Genomic DNA, 17,813 nt, shown 5'->3' with positions numbered 1-17,813 from the left:
GGCTGCTATTAAATCATGACAAGAAGATCAAGATTTTTTTCGATTACAGACCCGTCATAATATTGGTGTAGTATGGCTTTGTAGTGAGTGATGTCTGGCCACACTGTTAGTAAACATAGCATACAGCGTACGTGCAGGAGGGCCTCTCTGCGATTGTCAGCAGCGGGCATTTGAGTATAACGCCATCTATTGCAAATCGTTGCACATGCATGATTTTTGCGTGTGCACTTTCTTTGCACATGTGTTCTATATACAGGGTTGTTGAAGTGCAGATACCGTGAGTCGCACCTAGCCACCAGCTAGGTTAACCAGATGAAGATGTCGGACAGTTGCTGAGGAAGTATTTTGGAATTTGCACAACGTCATTCAATGGCAAACCTTTGAAGAATATTTACAGGATTAGGAGGGTTCCTCCCCCCCCCCCCTCCCCCCTCTCCAGAGGTTACTTTATGATTGTGTTATCTTAGGTGTTCTGCAAATGTAGATTGGTTTGGCCCATACTTTCAGGCTCTTATATGTTCTTTGTATCTGACATGAAACGTTTTGCCTGTTTGTCCTGTGTATCTGCCATCACAAGTATTACACTGTAATTAATATACAACTCCTTTCTGGTATATGACTATGAGAGCCAGCAAGTATGGGACAAACCACTCCACATTTGCAGAACACAATCACAACCCATCCCCTAGAGAAGACGACATGAAAATAATTAGAATCAACAATAAAAAACACCTTCTAACTATACAAGAAAATTACCACATACAAAAAATCAAAGAAGAAAAAATACCTGCTTGAATGATATACATATGACAAACAACTCACTGTTTATAGTAACAGATAAAATAATAGAGTAAAACTCCAACAGAGGATTATTATCACAATAATACCACCCAAAAACTTTCTACTCACTTGTCCCATGAAACCCTCCACAAAACATTTAAACCAAACCTCAAATCAGCTGAACATCAATACTTTCAACCAGTCTGACAGCTATTACATTTGTGTTCAGCTATATGTAACTTGCCCTAAAATAACCCCCCCCCCCCCCCACACACACACACACACACACACACACACACACACACACACAGAGAGAGAGAGAGAGAGAGAGAGAGAGAGAGAGAGAGAGAGAATGCAGCTATTCATTGATTTAGCCACAATTCTGTTCAGTGCCCTTTGAGCACCATTTTCTAGGGAGTACATTCCATCGCTGAAGTGCAGTTCTGGAATGTCTGGTAACAGCCCTTGTTCAACTACCATAACTTCTTCATTGGACTCAAAATGTTTTTCAACTACAAACGGCTTCAGGTGTGAGAGGGCATAAATCTGTTGAATAAGGATGACATAATATTGTTTTGCACATGCCATTGCCTTCCAATCTCTCTTGATTATAGGTAGATTGTTGTTTTGCTATCTAGAGCTTATGTTTTTACAATCTGTCTCTCTGTATCTCCTCCATGTCCACACAACATTGCTTAGGTTCACTCCGAGACACCTGGACACTTTAACAATCCAGAGCTTATGTATTTTTATGATCCAGAATCAACAATCATACTGTCCATATTTGGCTTCCCACAGCTTCATCTTGTTCCCTCGGATCAAAAGATACCTATGAGGACACTGTTTCAGGTCAGTTCAGGTGATAAAAGTGACTTTTACATGCTGCTTCAATAGCCTTTGCATTTGAAGACTTCCAGGGGGTATATGAAAACAGGAAAAAGTGCTTGCAACAATGTGTTGATGCAGAAGGTTTCTGTGTTGAAGAATATAACTCACTGTACATTTATCCTTATTTATTTTTTTACTCATTTCAGTACTTACTTGACAAATATAGTAAAAAAAGTGTTAATTATGTCAGATTTACACTCTCTTAATATAGTTATATATTTATGTAATTTTTAAAATTATTATTCCACATTTCATGTAAAACCTTTCTCTTTTTTTCCTTGCAGAGCAAGCTGGAGAACTTTGTCAACCTGCCAGATGTGTTTGTTTTACCACAGGTCAACATGCTTCTTAGCAGCAGCCATCGAACAGCTGTACAGAGACGAGCATATGAAGTAATAGCTGCTATTTATCGCCAATTATATGAAGCTGTTCATAATCCAGCTAATGAGTACCAAAATCCAGATGCTTTAATGTCCATTCCACCAGAGAAGATACTTGAAAAACTTCTGGGGTGAAAACACTACACAATTTTCATATTGTCATTTGTAAACAGATTTGTATAAACATATTTTGTGTGCCACTGTATATAAATAAAGTGTTTATTGTAGCAACTGATTTGTTTTCTACTTGAGTTGAAGTGTGTGTCTTTTCCTCAAGTAGATTTTGATCATTGTTGACAGCAGTGAAAAATTAGAAATTAATCTAATGCCAAGGGTGATGCATGGTTCCCACTGTTGCCTCTAGCGCTGCGTATGGGATAGTTCCTCCATTACTGTGGCAGATACAGAGTTAGAAGTGCAAGGGCAGTTTGTACTTCATTTATTGACCAATTACTCCAAATATCAGTACAGTGAGAGGTCCTTTCCTATCCTGAAATCATGTTACAGCATCTGTCTCCTCTAATGGTATCACAGTGGCTATGGCTTTCACTAACTTCTTAGGGAACTCTGCCTGTATCATTCTTGAAACATCAGGTGGCAGCTCTCTTAAAAATGCAGCTGGTGCCTTCTGTGCTGCCTCTTGTAAGAAGACCCTGTTGATATTATCATTGTCCATAAACTGATATGTGCTGATGGTTAGCTTCCTAATTCTGTCTGCAAAGTTATCAGTGAACTTATTTTTGCAGCACATTGTTCAATTGTTCTATGTAATATGTAGAACTATTTTTCCTCCTGTAGCACTGCATCAAATGTCTGCACATTCTTTAATTTGTGATACAGTTTGTTTCCCCCTAAGTGTAACTTGTCCGTGTATAATATTCGCTCTTCTGACCAATACCCTAGCCCTTTGGCTGTTAACAGATTGTTTATGTATACCATCATGCCCCTTCCTGCATTACCTGAAAAAGGAGAGACCAGTATTGTTTTTGCTAGAGTCTTGGAGAGGTACGAACATACTATATATGGATTTTTCCCTCCTATCTTCCTTTAATCCATCCAATTACTTGTGTAGCTCTGTAGGGTCTGCCTGCATTTGCATCTTCTGATTCAATAAGGTCTGAATCACCTGTATGGTGCTACCTTTCTTAACCTCCAATTCATATGCTGCAAAGCCTATGTTTAGGGAAAAGAGAAAATTTAACAAGGAAGGAACCAATTACCAATACAAGTCATGTTTCCTGCCACTGATCACATCTGAAACACTTACTTAGTGCCACTCTTGGTTAGCTCTGAGTACACTTAACCGGGCATAAACCGCCCATCCTGTGGTGCAAGCTCTGGGCAGTTAAACAGTCTGTGCCCAACCCTATCATATGGAAAACAGTTAATCTTCACTCACAACACTGAGATGATGCTGGAGAATTTTGCTCCACAATGTCCCTCAATGGTATTGGCACTTGTGACCCCAATGATACGTGCTAGGCACTGTTGCATATAGTGCAACCTGTGGGGTGGATCCTCAAGTGCTGTGATGGATATGGAGTTAGGAATGCAAGAACAATTTGTACTTTGACTCCAACCATCAGTACAGTACTCACCATCGTGGTGTGACCAGTCTCCAACAGGAACTGTGTGACATCCATACAGTGGAGTGCTGAGGCAGCGGTTGGCGTCTTCATATCCTTGCTGACCACATAGTGTGTCTGCTCTGCCATGATAAGACAGGATTTGGTGTATGACACCTGCAGCTTGTGGTGGCTGGCAGAAATAGGCAGGTACCAAGAGTTGACCTCAGGACCCTCGGATACTGCCTGGCATGTCAGGCAATGGCAGCCACCAAGCGGCCTCGCCCAGTGGCTCCTTTTCGAAGGCCAGAACTGTCAAATCTGGCTTGTAGCTCCAGCTTGTAGAGCTCTTGCTAAGGGCCAGTGTGGACTAGCAGTGCTTTCAACTGATGGCAGCATCAGTAGAATACAGGGTGCCGAAGTATAATTTTGCCACCTGAGCTGGCAGTGTGTTGTCACAGGAGGCAGTTTCCCTTCATGTATTGAGCTGTGAAAACACAGTGCTGAGCTACACCACATAGCAATATGGGGTGCCCCCAATGGCAGAAAACAGCATTGTTGGTTTCGTGGTGACCTAGTGACACCTAATCCAGCATTAGTATAACAGCAAGCTACATAATTGTGACAGTGGATGACCTGCATGTAATTAGACTGGTTGCAAAGGCAAGGACAGTATAAAAAGGCAGGTGCGAGCTACCTATTTACAGCAGATGCTCATAGAATTAGTCGTAAGGAACATTTGTGTTGTGTGTTGGCAGATACCTTTGAAATTGCTGAACCTGTTTTGATGAAGAGAAATTTACCACAGATATTTATGAATATTTTAAAAGTGAGCACTGAGAAACCTTTTGAAGAAATTTTTCAAAGGTTTGTTTGGAATAACCAATGGGTGTAATTTGGATATTGTGCCATGTAAATTGCATAGTTATGTTTCGTTGTAAATCATTGAGAGTGATGCAGAGCCTCTGACCAATTGTAATGAAAATGCATTGTCATTTATTATTCATTTGTATTGGTGGTCAAAATGTCCCAAGAAGATTGATAATATGTTCCCTTGCCAGATTAACAAGTGGAATCACATTTGGTTTATTGAAAAGTATTTTGAGTCATATTAGCTATGTATGCAGACTGTTGCACGATTGTGTAGGTATGATTTGTTTTATTCTAGTTAGGCAAAAGCAGTTCTTGATTGATATCATGGGGTCTTTCAGTCTAAACAGGGAAGAAAACAGAAACTGTATTTGTATATGTTGATAAGAGTATCGGGAAGTCCACACTGAGAAAATGATTTCACAAAAGCAACATGTTCATGTGAGGTCTGTTCAAAAACTTCTGGAACATTCGTAATTCGCACCAATGGTGTGTTGGAGTGAAATCGGGTTGGTATCCTTGCACATGCCTGTGTTCAATGTGTAACAGTCAGAAGTTTCTTTTTTGTATATCTGTTAGTTGCTGTTCAGTGCTGTATTGAGTAGAAGTCGTGTCGCACAGTTTGCAAATTTTGAGATGGAAGAGGTGGAGGAGCAATGTGTCTGCATTAAATTTTGCATGAAACTCAAGGAAACCTTTACAGATACATGCCAAATGATGCAGGAAGCCTACTGTGATGCATGCTTGAGCTGTACTTGGTGTTATAAATGGTTGAAATGATTTGAAAATGGCCCGATGTAGATAAGATGACCGTAGTTCAGGACACTCTTCGACATGTACCAACAACACTCATGTCAGGAACGTCAATGAAATTGTGCGTGCCAATCAAAGATTGACTGTCCAAGAGATTGCAGAAAAATACAACCTTTCAGTTGGATGATGTCATGAACTGCTGACATTGCATCTTGGAATGCATCGTGTTGCTGCCAAGTTCATCTCATGGCTCACGAGCCAAGACCAGAAAGACCTCCACTTCACAATCTGTGAAGAACTTTCGGGTCGCACAAATGAGAAAGAGATGTTCCTTAAGAGAATCATAACTGGTGACAGGATGTGGGTTTACAGCTATGATTTTGAGACCAAAGTTCAACCTTAACATTGGTTTGGGAAGGTTCTCCAAGACCAAATAAAAGCTGGTCAGGTCAGGTCAAATGTCAAAGCCATGCCGATAGTTTTCTTTGACTTCGTCGGATTAGTTCACAATAAGTTTGTGCCACAGGGACAAACTGTTAATCAATCATACTAGTGGGACATATTGCATTCCTGCGACAAAATGTGTGGAGGAAATGGCCTGAAATGTGGCGAAACAGTTCATGGCTCTTGCATCATGAACAGCACCTGCAGACTCATTGTTGTCGGTGCATATCTGTTGCACAGAAAACGAAATCACTGAGCTGCCTCACTCTCCAGACCTGGCCCATATGGACTTTTTTTGTTTCCAAAGTTTAAAATCCTGTTGAAAGGACAAAGATTTGCAACAATAGACGAGGTAAAAGAAAATTCGTAGATGGCGCTTCATGCGATCCAGCAAGAGGTATACCAAGACTGCTTCCATAAGTGGAAACGACATTGGGAGCTGTGTACCAGTTGTAGAGGAGAGAATTTCGAAGAAGACCATGCACAATAAATAAAAGGTAAGAGTAGAAAAATTTTGTGGACTACGTTCTGGAATTTTGTGAACAGACCTCATATGTCGTATCTTAGTGAGTTCGGTTTTGATGGTTATAATAATAGATTATATAATGTTATACTATTTGAAGAATTTGATTGGAACTAATGGAAACTATTTTTGTATGTCTTATACAACTGAGACAATGTTAAATCAATCCAGTACTGGTTATCTTCATATCCAATGAGATGATGAACTGTTAAATGATTTAAATATTGTTGACTCTAATTGTCCCTCCCAGGAGACTCACAACTCTTTCGTGAGTAAGTGCTTGGCTATCATGGGGCCCCAGCCTTTGCAGCATTACTTCCTTTCTGTACTGCAAGTTTACTTCCTCGAGCCCTTTCCCTCTCTGGCTTTCCATCAGATGGTTTTCGTGGTGCAGACCCAGCTTTAACTTGGTTTATGATTTGGGATTCGGGCTTCCAATTCTGGCATTTTCTACAACTTTGTGCACAGGGACTCCGAGTAGTGGATTACTGGCCACATTGCCTTTGCTGAGGCTGGCTGGCCCCCATTCGGAGTGGTTGGCAGCATGGTGCATGAGCCACAAATGAGATGGATGAATTTATCTCCCATTGGTGGCCATACAGTCCCAGCAGTCTCGATGGAATGAAAGTCCTCGTTTAATGCAGGGAGGTATGACCCTAAAATGGTCTCATCCCTGGCTATGCCATGGGAGCAATGTAGAGATAAGTGGCAAGCAGGGCAGTACTCCCCACAATACTTGGTTTGCACAAGGACTGATTCTTTGTGGAGAAGTTAGGAAACAAGTTTGGGGAAGTGGCAGCCATCTCTAAAATGAAAAGTGGGTCACTTTTTATCAATACAGCAACACCTGCCCAGTTACGGGTGCTGCTCACTTGTAACAAGGTGAGTGTCATACCCGGATTATCTCTCCAAAATAATCTAAATATGGGTCAGGGCATCATTTTCCATCAAGATCTGCTCTTGCAATCTGATGATGACTCAACTTGGAGCGGCGGGACATATACTTTATCAGTCATAACGAGAGGGGTAGTGCAGTGGGTAGCACACTGGACTCACATTGAAGACGACGACAGTTCGAACCCGCATCCAGCCATCCAGATTTAAGTTTCCCATGATTTCCCTAAATTCCTGAAGGTAAAGACTGGGATGGTTACTTCAAAAGGGCACAGTTGATTTCCTTCTCCACCCATCCCTAATCTGAGCTTGTGCTCTATCTCCAATGACCTAGTTGTTGACAGGACATTAAACACTAATCTCCTCTACTTTGTCCACTGTGTCCATAGTGGGCTAAAGGACGATCATGTTGCTCAACACCCAGTCCCTGAGTGGGGAAAATCTCCGACCCAGCCGGGAATCGAACTCAGGCCCTTAGGATTGACATTCTGTCATGCTGACCACTCAGCTACCGAAGGCGGACATTACCCAAATCCAACATTGGTGACCCCGACGTGATCCAATGTAGGATTTGGGTAACAAATATGATGTATAACGACTGTCAACTTTACCTATTCACGTGCACAATATTTACTTATACGCATTATACAGAGACATAAAACTTAAACACTTGGTGTCTCAGAACACACTGCCCAAGGTCCAGAGATACTGTTTTTGGAGTGATATTCTCGGGGACAGAAGTCCCATACTGCTTGTGTCCCCACTCCCCACACGCTTCCTACAGTGGCCCCTCAGGGCCACTCAACCGTGCCTGTTTCCCTTCATGGTTCGGGCTGTCCTCTTGCTGCTTCCTCCATACACACCCTTGGCTCATTGGCTTCCACCTTCCAGGGCATTGGTTCCCATCTCCCAGCTGATGATTACCTTCCTCCAACCTGTCACCGGGAAGAAGTCCCTCGGGACATTTCCTTCCAAAGTTTCTGCCATCTGCAACCAGACACCAGCCAGCGGCTGAAGAAGCCACAAGCTGCTGTAACCCTTTGTGAGATGGAACAATGATCACTGGTCATGGTAAAGACCTTAAAACTGGCACAACTTGACCTTTGCCTCTTGAATAATGGTGCCCCCACACACTTCAGAGTGACACTTGGAACTTTCTCTGCCATCGACCTTTCCATTTGCAGCCCTTGTCTTCTCTCATCCATCCACTGGAGAATCCATGATAACCTGTGTGCCAAGGACCATTTCCCGATCTTCCTGCTCCTCCCTCCCCCCCCCCCCCCCCCCCCCCCAAAATCGCTCCAGATGAGCCCACACATATTCCTGGCAATGCGGACATAAATTCTGATGTATTAGTTATTTTTGTCACGAAAAACTTGGATCTCGATGCAGCGGCCACAGTGCACTACAAGCTGGAATCCGACCACAGTCCTGTCGTGTTGGATCTCGCCAGTGTCAAAGACGATGCCAGGAGGATGGCAAACACACAAGTAATCAGAAACTGGGACTGATACACATAATTGGTGGGAGAGCACATGGAGGAAAATCCCCCGCTCCAGACAGGAGGATACGTGGACGAAGTCATTGAGAAATTCACTGGCATCCTCCACGCCTGTGCTTGTGCAACTAGCATCAGCATAACCGATGATCCTGTCGCCAGGGACCTGCCCCCTGACAAGTGGGACCTCATAGTCGCCAAACGCAGGAGGTGTAGGCTGTGGCAATGCTACCGTGACCCAGCTGACCCCCGCCTGCTGCAGAGTCTAGAGTATCAGGTGACACAATGACTACAAGAGCACATGAGCCACTGCTGGGAGGAGAAACTAAGATCCACCGAAGCAGACATACCGAGACGCAAAATGTGGAAAGTAACGCGGCAGCAGAAAGATCCCACCAGAGAAAACGAGCCACTCTATGGCGAGAACGGTCTTGCTTAGGACGAACAAGAAAAGGCGGAAACAATGGCAAAATTATTGGAGTCACAATTCCGAACTCACATCATCCACGATGATGTGAGCGGTAGGCAGGAGAGACTAGTTACTGAACGAGTGACTCAGATAAAAAATACGTGCCCAATGACAGAATTCGTGCCCGTTAACGAGCTGACAATATGTGCACTCATTACGCAGCAGGGTAACCACAATGCAATATCCCACCTATCAAGCATTTATAACACCTGTTTGAAACTCACACACTTCCCCTCAGCGTGGGAAACTGCAAAGGTCATCACCCTACCCAAACCCAATAAAAACCTGCTCCTTCCTGAAAGCCACAGGCCCATTTCTATCCTAAATGGCCTGAGTAAAATCATGGAAATAATAATCCTTTCACCGTTCTGTCAGTTCCTGACAGAACCGTTTGGTTGCCGCGCTGAGCACTCCACTATTCAACAATCCCTTCGCTTGTTTGAACACATTTGTCTGGCCAGGGCAAGGAGAGAAGCAACAGAAGCAATGTTCCTAGACATAGACAAAGCATTTGACCTCATGTGGCACGACGGCCTAATCTACAAACTAGACCAGATAGGGTACCCAGTTCATATAACCTGGATCATTGACTCCTTCCTTACAGGACGTCAGTTCTTCATAAGGAATGAAGTCAAGTCCAGCCAGACACAACAGATTGCAGCAGGAGTCCCGTAGGGCTTGGATTTAGGTCCTGTCCTCTATACCATGTATACGAATGACATCCCTAGGCAGATTGGCAGAGAGATTGCTCACTATGCAGATGACACCGCCATATACAGAACCAGTCGCAGCTTCCTCCTCACACACCGCCACCGTCAGCAACATCTCGATAAAATAACCCAGTGGTGCAACCGTTGGAAAATAAAAATCAAACTCCCAGATCATCAACTCACAATTGATGGCCGAGAGCTAACATGGAGAAATTCAGTAATTTACCTGGGGGTCGAAATAGATCGCCGACTAACATGAAACAAGCACCTCACTATCGCAGCAAATAAAGGTTGCGCCCTCTTCTGTAGGCTGTATCCACATTTGAAAGGTGATGGTATAACCATCCAGAGCAAACTCCTTCCCCTAGCACCAGCTCATACTTCCAGTCATCCTGTATTGCCTGGAGATATGGTCTGTGGTGTCAGACACAGCACCATCCTGCCTGCAACATCTCCAGAACAAAGTTTTCTGTGTCATCTCTGGTGCTGGCAGATACATCCCCAACACAAAGATAAGAGACTTCCTAGGCCAGCCCACCATTTACACACTTATTCAAGAAAAATCCACAAAATTTTACGAAACAACACAAACTTCGTCCCACTTTCTCATACAAAATTTAGGAAATGAACCACCAGAAGCTTCTCACAAACACCAAAAATTAACCCTTACACGCCTCTTTAGAGACCAGTAACACATATATAAAACACCAAACACAAGCTTACACACAGAAAACACGCACACAACCCCAATCCCTCAGATTCACAAAAACCCCTAGCACATTCCGAAGTCAGACGGACACAGCCCAGTGGAACTTAATGTAAAACCAGAACACCCATAACCTCATCGTCCCTCCCTCAGCATCATTTCCCCTGGGTGCCTGACCAGATGGGCTCTCAACAGTATTGACTGTGGGATACTTTCACCTCTGCTGTCACCTTTGGTTCCCCGCCGCATGAAGTTATCGGTGAGGCAGTCCAGAATACAACAGCAGCCATTCATTTTACAGCTGGTTTAGTGATCCCCAGTTGGGACCACCCCAACAGAAGACAGGGCATTAGAGGTCATAGACGGCCCCTTCAACACCATAAGTGACATCCGTCGATGCAGTGTGTAACACCTATAATGATTAGAAGTAAGTTTATACTATGTAACTGTGTATCTGTGATTATGAAGTGAATTGTTTTGTTCTTTGTTACTTAAGGTCATTGATGTGTGACAGGAAATTTAAAGTTTGTAAAGTATGTATGGAAAAAACTAAATAATGTTTAAAATAATGAAATTTTATAATACATGTGTTTATAAAGAAAACATTGTATATTGGAAGCTGGTTCATGCTTAGGGAACTTGTATTCTATAACGTAAAAGATGTAGGGAAGTCCCTCTGCGACAGAAGTGGCTTGGAGCGATGTAAAATGTGGTTTTGGCAGTCAAACTGGGCGGCTCCTTGGTGGGAATGGTATGCAGTCAGTGGCTAGCCATTGCACAATACACATCGAGGGTGCCAAGGGAGACATTCGGAAGCCATTTTGCAAGGAATTTTGCCTCGGATGTGGATTTGGCTGTTGCACAGTACTCTTAGCAATAAGGAATGGCTCTAACATGTTAAAAATCTGTCGCCAAGAAGAAATTGTAAAGAGCATTTGAACATCAAGAGCCGTGAGTACAGTTAGCCGCCACGTCACTTGCCACCACTACTTCGCCACTGCTCCACCAACTTCAAGCATACAGATATGTATTAGAGCATGGACCGGTTAAGATGTGTGAGTGTTTGCAATAATAATCCAAGTGCTATAAACCAGTGTTTAGAGCCATAACTTTTATCCTAATCATGAATCTATGTAGGATCCCCTCCTAAGTGTTCAGAAAACTGAGTATCCTCTTTCAAACAAACTAGTGATTTATTTCTGTGTATTAAATGTGCAAAAGTTCAGTGTCAGACTGTGTAAATGTTACTGTCTAAAATACCTGCTTCACAGGTGATGAAAAAGGCGCATAAGTTAAACTTATTTGAAACATAATTTAGCCTTAACTACTATTGTGGATGATTTTTTTAAAGTTAATCGAGCTCAGTGTTGAATAATTTGCTTTCATAATTAAAAATAAACTATTCCAAGTGAGGCTAGGAATCAAACTTAGTTAATTGTATTTTCTACTGAAATAATTATAGAGTTTTACTTGTGATACAATATCAGTTTATGGGTCCCCACCATATTCTTCTCATATTAGAATAATAATTGGAATATTATTGCTAGTAAAGAAATCTAGTATAAATAGTGTATCTGTAGTACTATTTTATTTTATTTGTGGCATTTATATGTCAGTTAAGTCAAGGGCGATGTACTTGAGGACAATATTATGGAAATGGAAGAGGATGTAAATGAAGATGAAATAGCAGATAAGATACTGCGTGAAGAGTCTGACAGAGCGCTGAAAGACCTGAGTCGAAAGAAGGCCCCAGGAGTAGACAACATTCCATTAGAACTACTGATGGCCGTGGGAGAGCCAGTCCTGAAAAACTCTACCATCTGGTGAGCAAGATGTATGAGACAGGCGAAATTCCCTCAGACTTCAAGAAGAATATAATAATTCCAATCCCAAAGAAAGCAGGTGTGGACAGATGTGAAAATTACTGAACTATCAGTTTAATAAGTCACAGCTGCAAAATATTAACGCGAATTCTTTACAGACGAATGGAAAAACTAGTAGAAGCCGACCTCGGGGAAGATCAGTTTGGATTCCGTAGAAATACTGGAACACGTGAGGCAATACTGACATTAAGACTTATCTTAGAAGAAAGATTAAGAAAAGGCAAACCTACGTTCCTGGCATTTGTAGACTTAGAGAAAGCTTTTGACAATGTTGACTGGAATACTCTCTTTCAAATTCTACAGGTGGCAGGGGTAAAATACAGGGAGCGAAAGGCTATTTACAATTTGTACAGAAACCAGAAGGCAGTTATAAGAGTCGAGGGGCATGAAAGGGAAGCAGCAGTTGGGAAGGGAGTGAGACAGGGTTGTAGCCTCTCCCTGATGTTATTCAATCTGTATATTGAGCAAGCAGTAAAGGAAACAAAAGAAAAATTTGGAGTAGGCATTAAAATCAATGGAGAAGAAATAAAAACTTTGAGGTTCGCCAATGACATTGTAATTCTATCAGAGACAGCAAAGGACTTGGAAGAGCAGTTGAACAAAATGAACAGTGTCTTGAAAGGAGGATATAAGATGAACATCAACAAAAGCAAAACGAGGATAATGGAATGCAGTCGAATTGTATCGGGTGATGCTGAGGGAATTAGATTAGGAAATGAGACACTTAAAGTAGTAAAGGAGTTTTGCTATTTGGGGAGCAAAATAACTCATGATGGTCGAAGTAGATTGGCAATGGCAAGGGAAGCGATTCTGAAGAAGAGAAATTTGTTAACATTGAGTATAGATTTGTCAGGAAGTCGTTTCTGAATGTATTTGTATGGAGTGTAGCAATGTATGGAAGTGAAACATGGACGATAAATAGTTTAGACAAGAACAGAATAGAAGCTTTCGAAATGTGGTGCTGCGGAAGAATGCTGAAGATTAGATGGGTAGATCACATAACTAATGAGGAGGTATTGAATAGAATTGGGGAGAAGAGGAGTTTGTGGCACAACTTGACTAGAAGAAGGGATCGGTTGGTACATGTTCTGAGGCATCAAGGGATCACCAATTTAGTGTTGAAGGGCAGCATCGAGGGTAAAAATCATAGAGGGAGTCCAAGAGATGAATACACTAAGCAGATTTGGAAGGATGTACGTTGCAGTAGGTACTGGGATGAAGAAGCTTGCACAGGATAGAGTAGCATGGAGAGAGCTGCATCAAACCAGTCTTAGGACTGAAGACCACAACAACAAAAACATCACAACAAGAAGAAAGGTAATGCAAACAACAGACAATCTGCCAGATCTTTAAACGAGTACGGGGACGAATGGGCCACCACTCCATCTTCCCCTTGCCAGAAACAGTGATTCCTGTTAGTTCCAGTGAAAATCAGACCGAAAATGACTTCATGATAGGTGCTGTATATCGTGTGAGAAAAATAAAACTACTTATTGACACAGGAGCACAGACGTCGTTAATGTGGTGTCGCATAGATAAACGGGATAAACTGAAACCGCCGCTATTAAAAGTGCGAGGGTTAAATAGAGGAAAGCTACACACCTATGGAAAAGTTGACATAGAATTAATTCAAGGCCAAGATGAAGATGAAGATGAAAATAAAGATAAACACACAGCAAGGGTGCAAGTAGTTCCAAATAATGAAATGCGTTATGACTCTGTACTTGGATTTAATTTCTTGTCCGCTAACAAGGCAGATATATTTGTCGCAGACAGAAGCATCAGACTAGGCCGTAGTAACTACAACCTAGGAAATCGTTCTTCAAATCATAGTCAAAGGAGCAGCAATACTTATGTCGTGGGAATGGACCGCCCAAACGATGCATCAGTTCAAACCATCCGAGTTGATGTTCAAATTGATCGGCCTCAGCAAATTCCCAAGAGAGCAGGAAAGACAATCTATGTTGAACTTAAGTCACCCCGATGCAAGGAAGGAACTTTGTTATTAATTGAGCGATCCGAGAAAAGTGAGTTATTGGATACAATGCATTGTTATGTTGCTAGAAGTGTTGGTGTTGCTACAATGGTGAGACAGAATGTCACAAAAGTCTTGGTTACAATAACAAATATGAGCAACGAGGATGTTGTTTTGCCACGAGGAATGAAAGTTGCTGAAGTGTCGAGCATAAGTAAAAATGGCTTAACACAGATTCCAGATGAGGTAACAAATGCTGCAGTTATAAACACAGATTTTTGTAACAGTACTGCAAAATTGCAATGAGGAGACAAAGTTAATAATGAACTGAAGCACAAGATTTGGGAAAAGATAGAAATATTTGACAGTTGATGAACAGAAGATTTTAGCACCTGTTTTGCTGGAGTATACAGATTTATTCCGAGACCATGCAAATTTACCTGTCACTCATTTAGCTCAGCATCGTATTCATACAGGGAATGCTGCCCCAATCACACAGAAACCTCACCAAATACCATTTAGTCAAATATAATTGGTAGAAGACATGGTTAAAGAACAATTAGAAGCCAGAATTATAAAACCAAGAGATCCTTCAGACCCACCGTGGTGTTCACCTGTGGTAATTGTAAAGAAGAAATCAATTTAAGGAGAACCACAGTTCCATTTTTGTGTTGATTACCGATCTTTGAATGCTGTGACCCACCCAACATTTACCCCTTACCAAATTTAGAGGAAACCTTGGATTACTTGGGCAGATGTCGAATTTTTTTCAGTATGTGATTTAACAAGTGGTTATCACCAGTTAACAGTGCATCCAGATGATCAAGCAAAAACTTCATTTGTAACAGCAACAGGAGTATACAAGTATCTGTAAGCCGTTTGGATTTCACAATGCTCCAGCTACATTTCAATGCCTGATGGATTCAGTTTTACGAGGGCTCATCCCAACACAAGCACTTGTTTACGTTGATGATGTAATAATTTTTGGTGAAAACATGAAGCAGCATACTGAGAGACTACAAGCTGTTTTTGAGTGTATAAGAAGTGCAAACCTGACTTTATCAATAGGTAAATGACATTTTGCACAAAGTAATGTTAACTACCTTGGTCATGTTATAACCAGTGAAGGTGTTCGACCTGATATAAAATTAATTGAAGATGTAAAGAATTTTCCTGAACCACAGAATTTGAAAGAACTACAATCATTCTCGGGATTGTCAAATTAATACAGACGATTCATAGCTGGTTATGTGAATATAGCACATCCAATGACACAGCTACTGAAGAAAGGAGCCACATTTAATTGGTCAACAGAATGCAAAAAGGCAATGGAAGAACTTAAAACTGCTCTAAGCACAGTCCCAGTGTTAGCCTATCCGGATTTCAGTAAACCTTTTATTCCTTCAACCGATGCATCCAGTTTTGCCATAGGTGCAATCTTGTCTCAAGAAGTTGATGGTCATGAACATCCAATCTCATTTGCTTCCAGACAATCAAACAAAGCAGAATGTAATTATACTACTAATGAGAAGGAGCTTTGTGCTTTGGTTTTTGGTATAACACATAACAGATGTTTCTTAACAGGAAGAGAATTTACAGTTATTACAGATCATGCCGCACTTAAATGGTTATTGAGCTTAAAGAATCTAGGTTCCAGATTAACAAGATGGGCATTAAGATTAAGTGAGTACCAATTTAAGGTTACTCACTGACCTTGTAAACATCATGTGATTGCTGATGCAATAAGTCGAAAAGTCAATGTTTGTGTTCCAATAAGTCGAGAAGAAGAGTTAAAGGCAGCTCAAGAAGAAGATCCACAATGCAAATTATGGAAAAATGATAAACGTTTTGTTGAAATAGATGGATTATTGTACAAAATCACTAGTAAAGGAAACCGCCTAGTTATTCCACAAATCATGAGAGAGCAACACGATTCTTTATTATCAGGTCATTGTGCTAAAAAAGCAACAAACATTAAAATAACTCAAATGTTTTGGTGGCCAAGTCGCAAAGCTAACATTTTCGAGTTTGTTTCACAATGTGATTACTGTAACAGATGGAACAATGTAGGAAAAAGTAAAGCACCATTGCAAGAACTGCCAGAAACAAGTGAACCATTTGAACGAGTAGGACGAGATGTCGTAGGACCGTTGCCTAAGACTAAAGGTGGAAACAAATACATATTGACAGTGTTAGATAATTTCTCTAGATACCTTCTCAGGATACCAATACCTGATCAGAGTGCTGAGACTATAGCTAAAGTTTTTGTAAAAGAATGGATTCTTATGTTTGGATCACCATTAAGTATAATTAGTGATCAAGGAACGAATTTTATGAGTGAATTACTTAAACAGACTTGTAAGCTCATGCTAATAACTCAGTTAAGGACTACACCAGCACACCCTGAAGGAAATGGAAGAGTTGAGTGAGTCCACAGAACAATTATTAAAATGGTTAGCCGTTATGTGAGCAGCAAACATGACAGTTGGAATGTCTGTTTACCGTACTTGATAAGTTGTTACTATGCCAAAATGCACAGCTCAACTGGCCTAAGTCCATATGAGATAGTCTATGGAAGAAGAATGCATTCACCCTTGGACTTTGCACAACTGACTGCCGGAATCAGCAATGAACGCATAAGGGATCTAGCACGCAAGCTAAAGGAAGAATGGAGGGGAGTGAAACAGCGGAATCATCAATCCTTTCATCAGCAAGCAAGACAATATGACCGCCAAGCAGCAGTGCTACAGTATCAAGTTGGAGATCTTGTGTATCTGAGCAACGTGGTGTTAAAGAAGAGTCAAGTCAAAAAGTTTAAGAAGTTTTGGAAAGGACCATATCCAATCTTGGAGGTGTTGTCGCCAGTCATTTCTAAGCTCCAACTGCCCTTTCATTCGATTGTCATTCATGTCAGTCGTGTAAAGTCATTTCTGAGTAGATTTCCTTTAGTATCACAAGACGACGAGGACTGACCGAGAGGTAGATCTGTTGTTCTCAAACCCAGGAAGCAAGAATCGCGAGGTTGCAGTCCAGACTTCGAGGCCGAGGCATCATCACGTTCCAAGCGATCCTGTTCCAGACACCCCTACAATCTGCGTAAATGTGTGTAGTGTGTGAGAGTGCAATGCGTGTGTTTATTCCAGCCATATGCTTATGTGAATGTGTTGTGAAAATTTAGTATTGAAGCTATTGCATGAGTGCACAAGTGAAACTAAACCTTTTATTCCATAGGTTACCACAAGAAACTAATTTATTTTATGTTCATTGTTAACTCCAGTATTTAGAGCTAATTAACCATGTTTATTTTTATTCTAATACTTGCTATGATAGCGTATTCTACTAATGCTGTAGTAATAATACCACAGAGTACAGCTGTTTTGTTTGAACCACGATCAGACATGATAGTTTCAACAAGTAATAAAAAACTTGTCCTCAAGTACAATCTGAGTGGAATCCAGCAACAGTTCAATTCTGT

At 41.4% G+C, this 17,813-nt stretch overlaps 1 protein-coding gene across 4 annotated transcripts in view; it reads left to right on the top strand.

Moving 5' to 3' along the window:
- LOC126187477 (conserved oligomeric Golgi complex subunit 6) overlaps nt 1–2,272 on the top strand; it is a 124,549-nt gene extending 122,277 nt beyond the window's left edge. For all 4 annotated transcript variants that reach the window (XM_049928579.1, XM_049928582.1, XM_049928581.1 and 1 more), the window contains exon 10: nt 1,953–2,272. In XM_049928579.1, coding sequence (XP_049784536.1) covers nt 1,953–2,183 — 231 coding nt within the window. In that variant the 3' untranslated portion in view covers nt 2,184–2,272. The remainder of the gene's footprint in view (nt 1–1,952) is intronic.
- Nucleotides 2,273–17,813: the final 15,541 nt, after the last annotated feature.

Source organism: Schistocerca cancellata, chromosome 5 (genome assembly GCF_023864275.1).
Source record: "Schistocerca cancellata isolate TAMUIC-IGC-003103 chromosome 5, iqSchCanc2.1, whole genome shotgun sequence".
NCBI lineage: Eukaryota > Metazoa > Arthropoda > Insecta > Orthoptera > Acrididae > Schistocerca > Schistocerca cancellata.
This window is presented reverse-complemented; position numbering and strand designations above follow the sequence as displayed.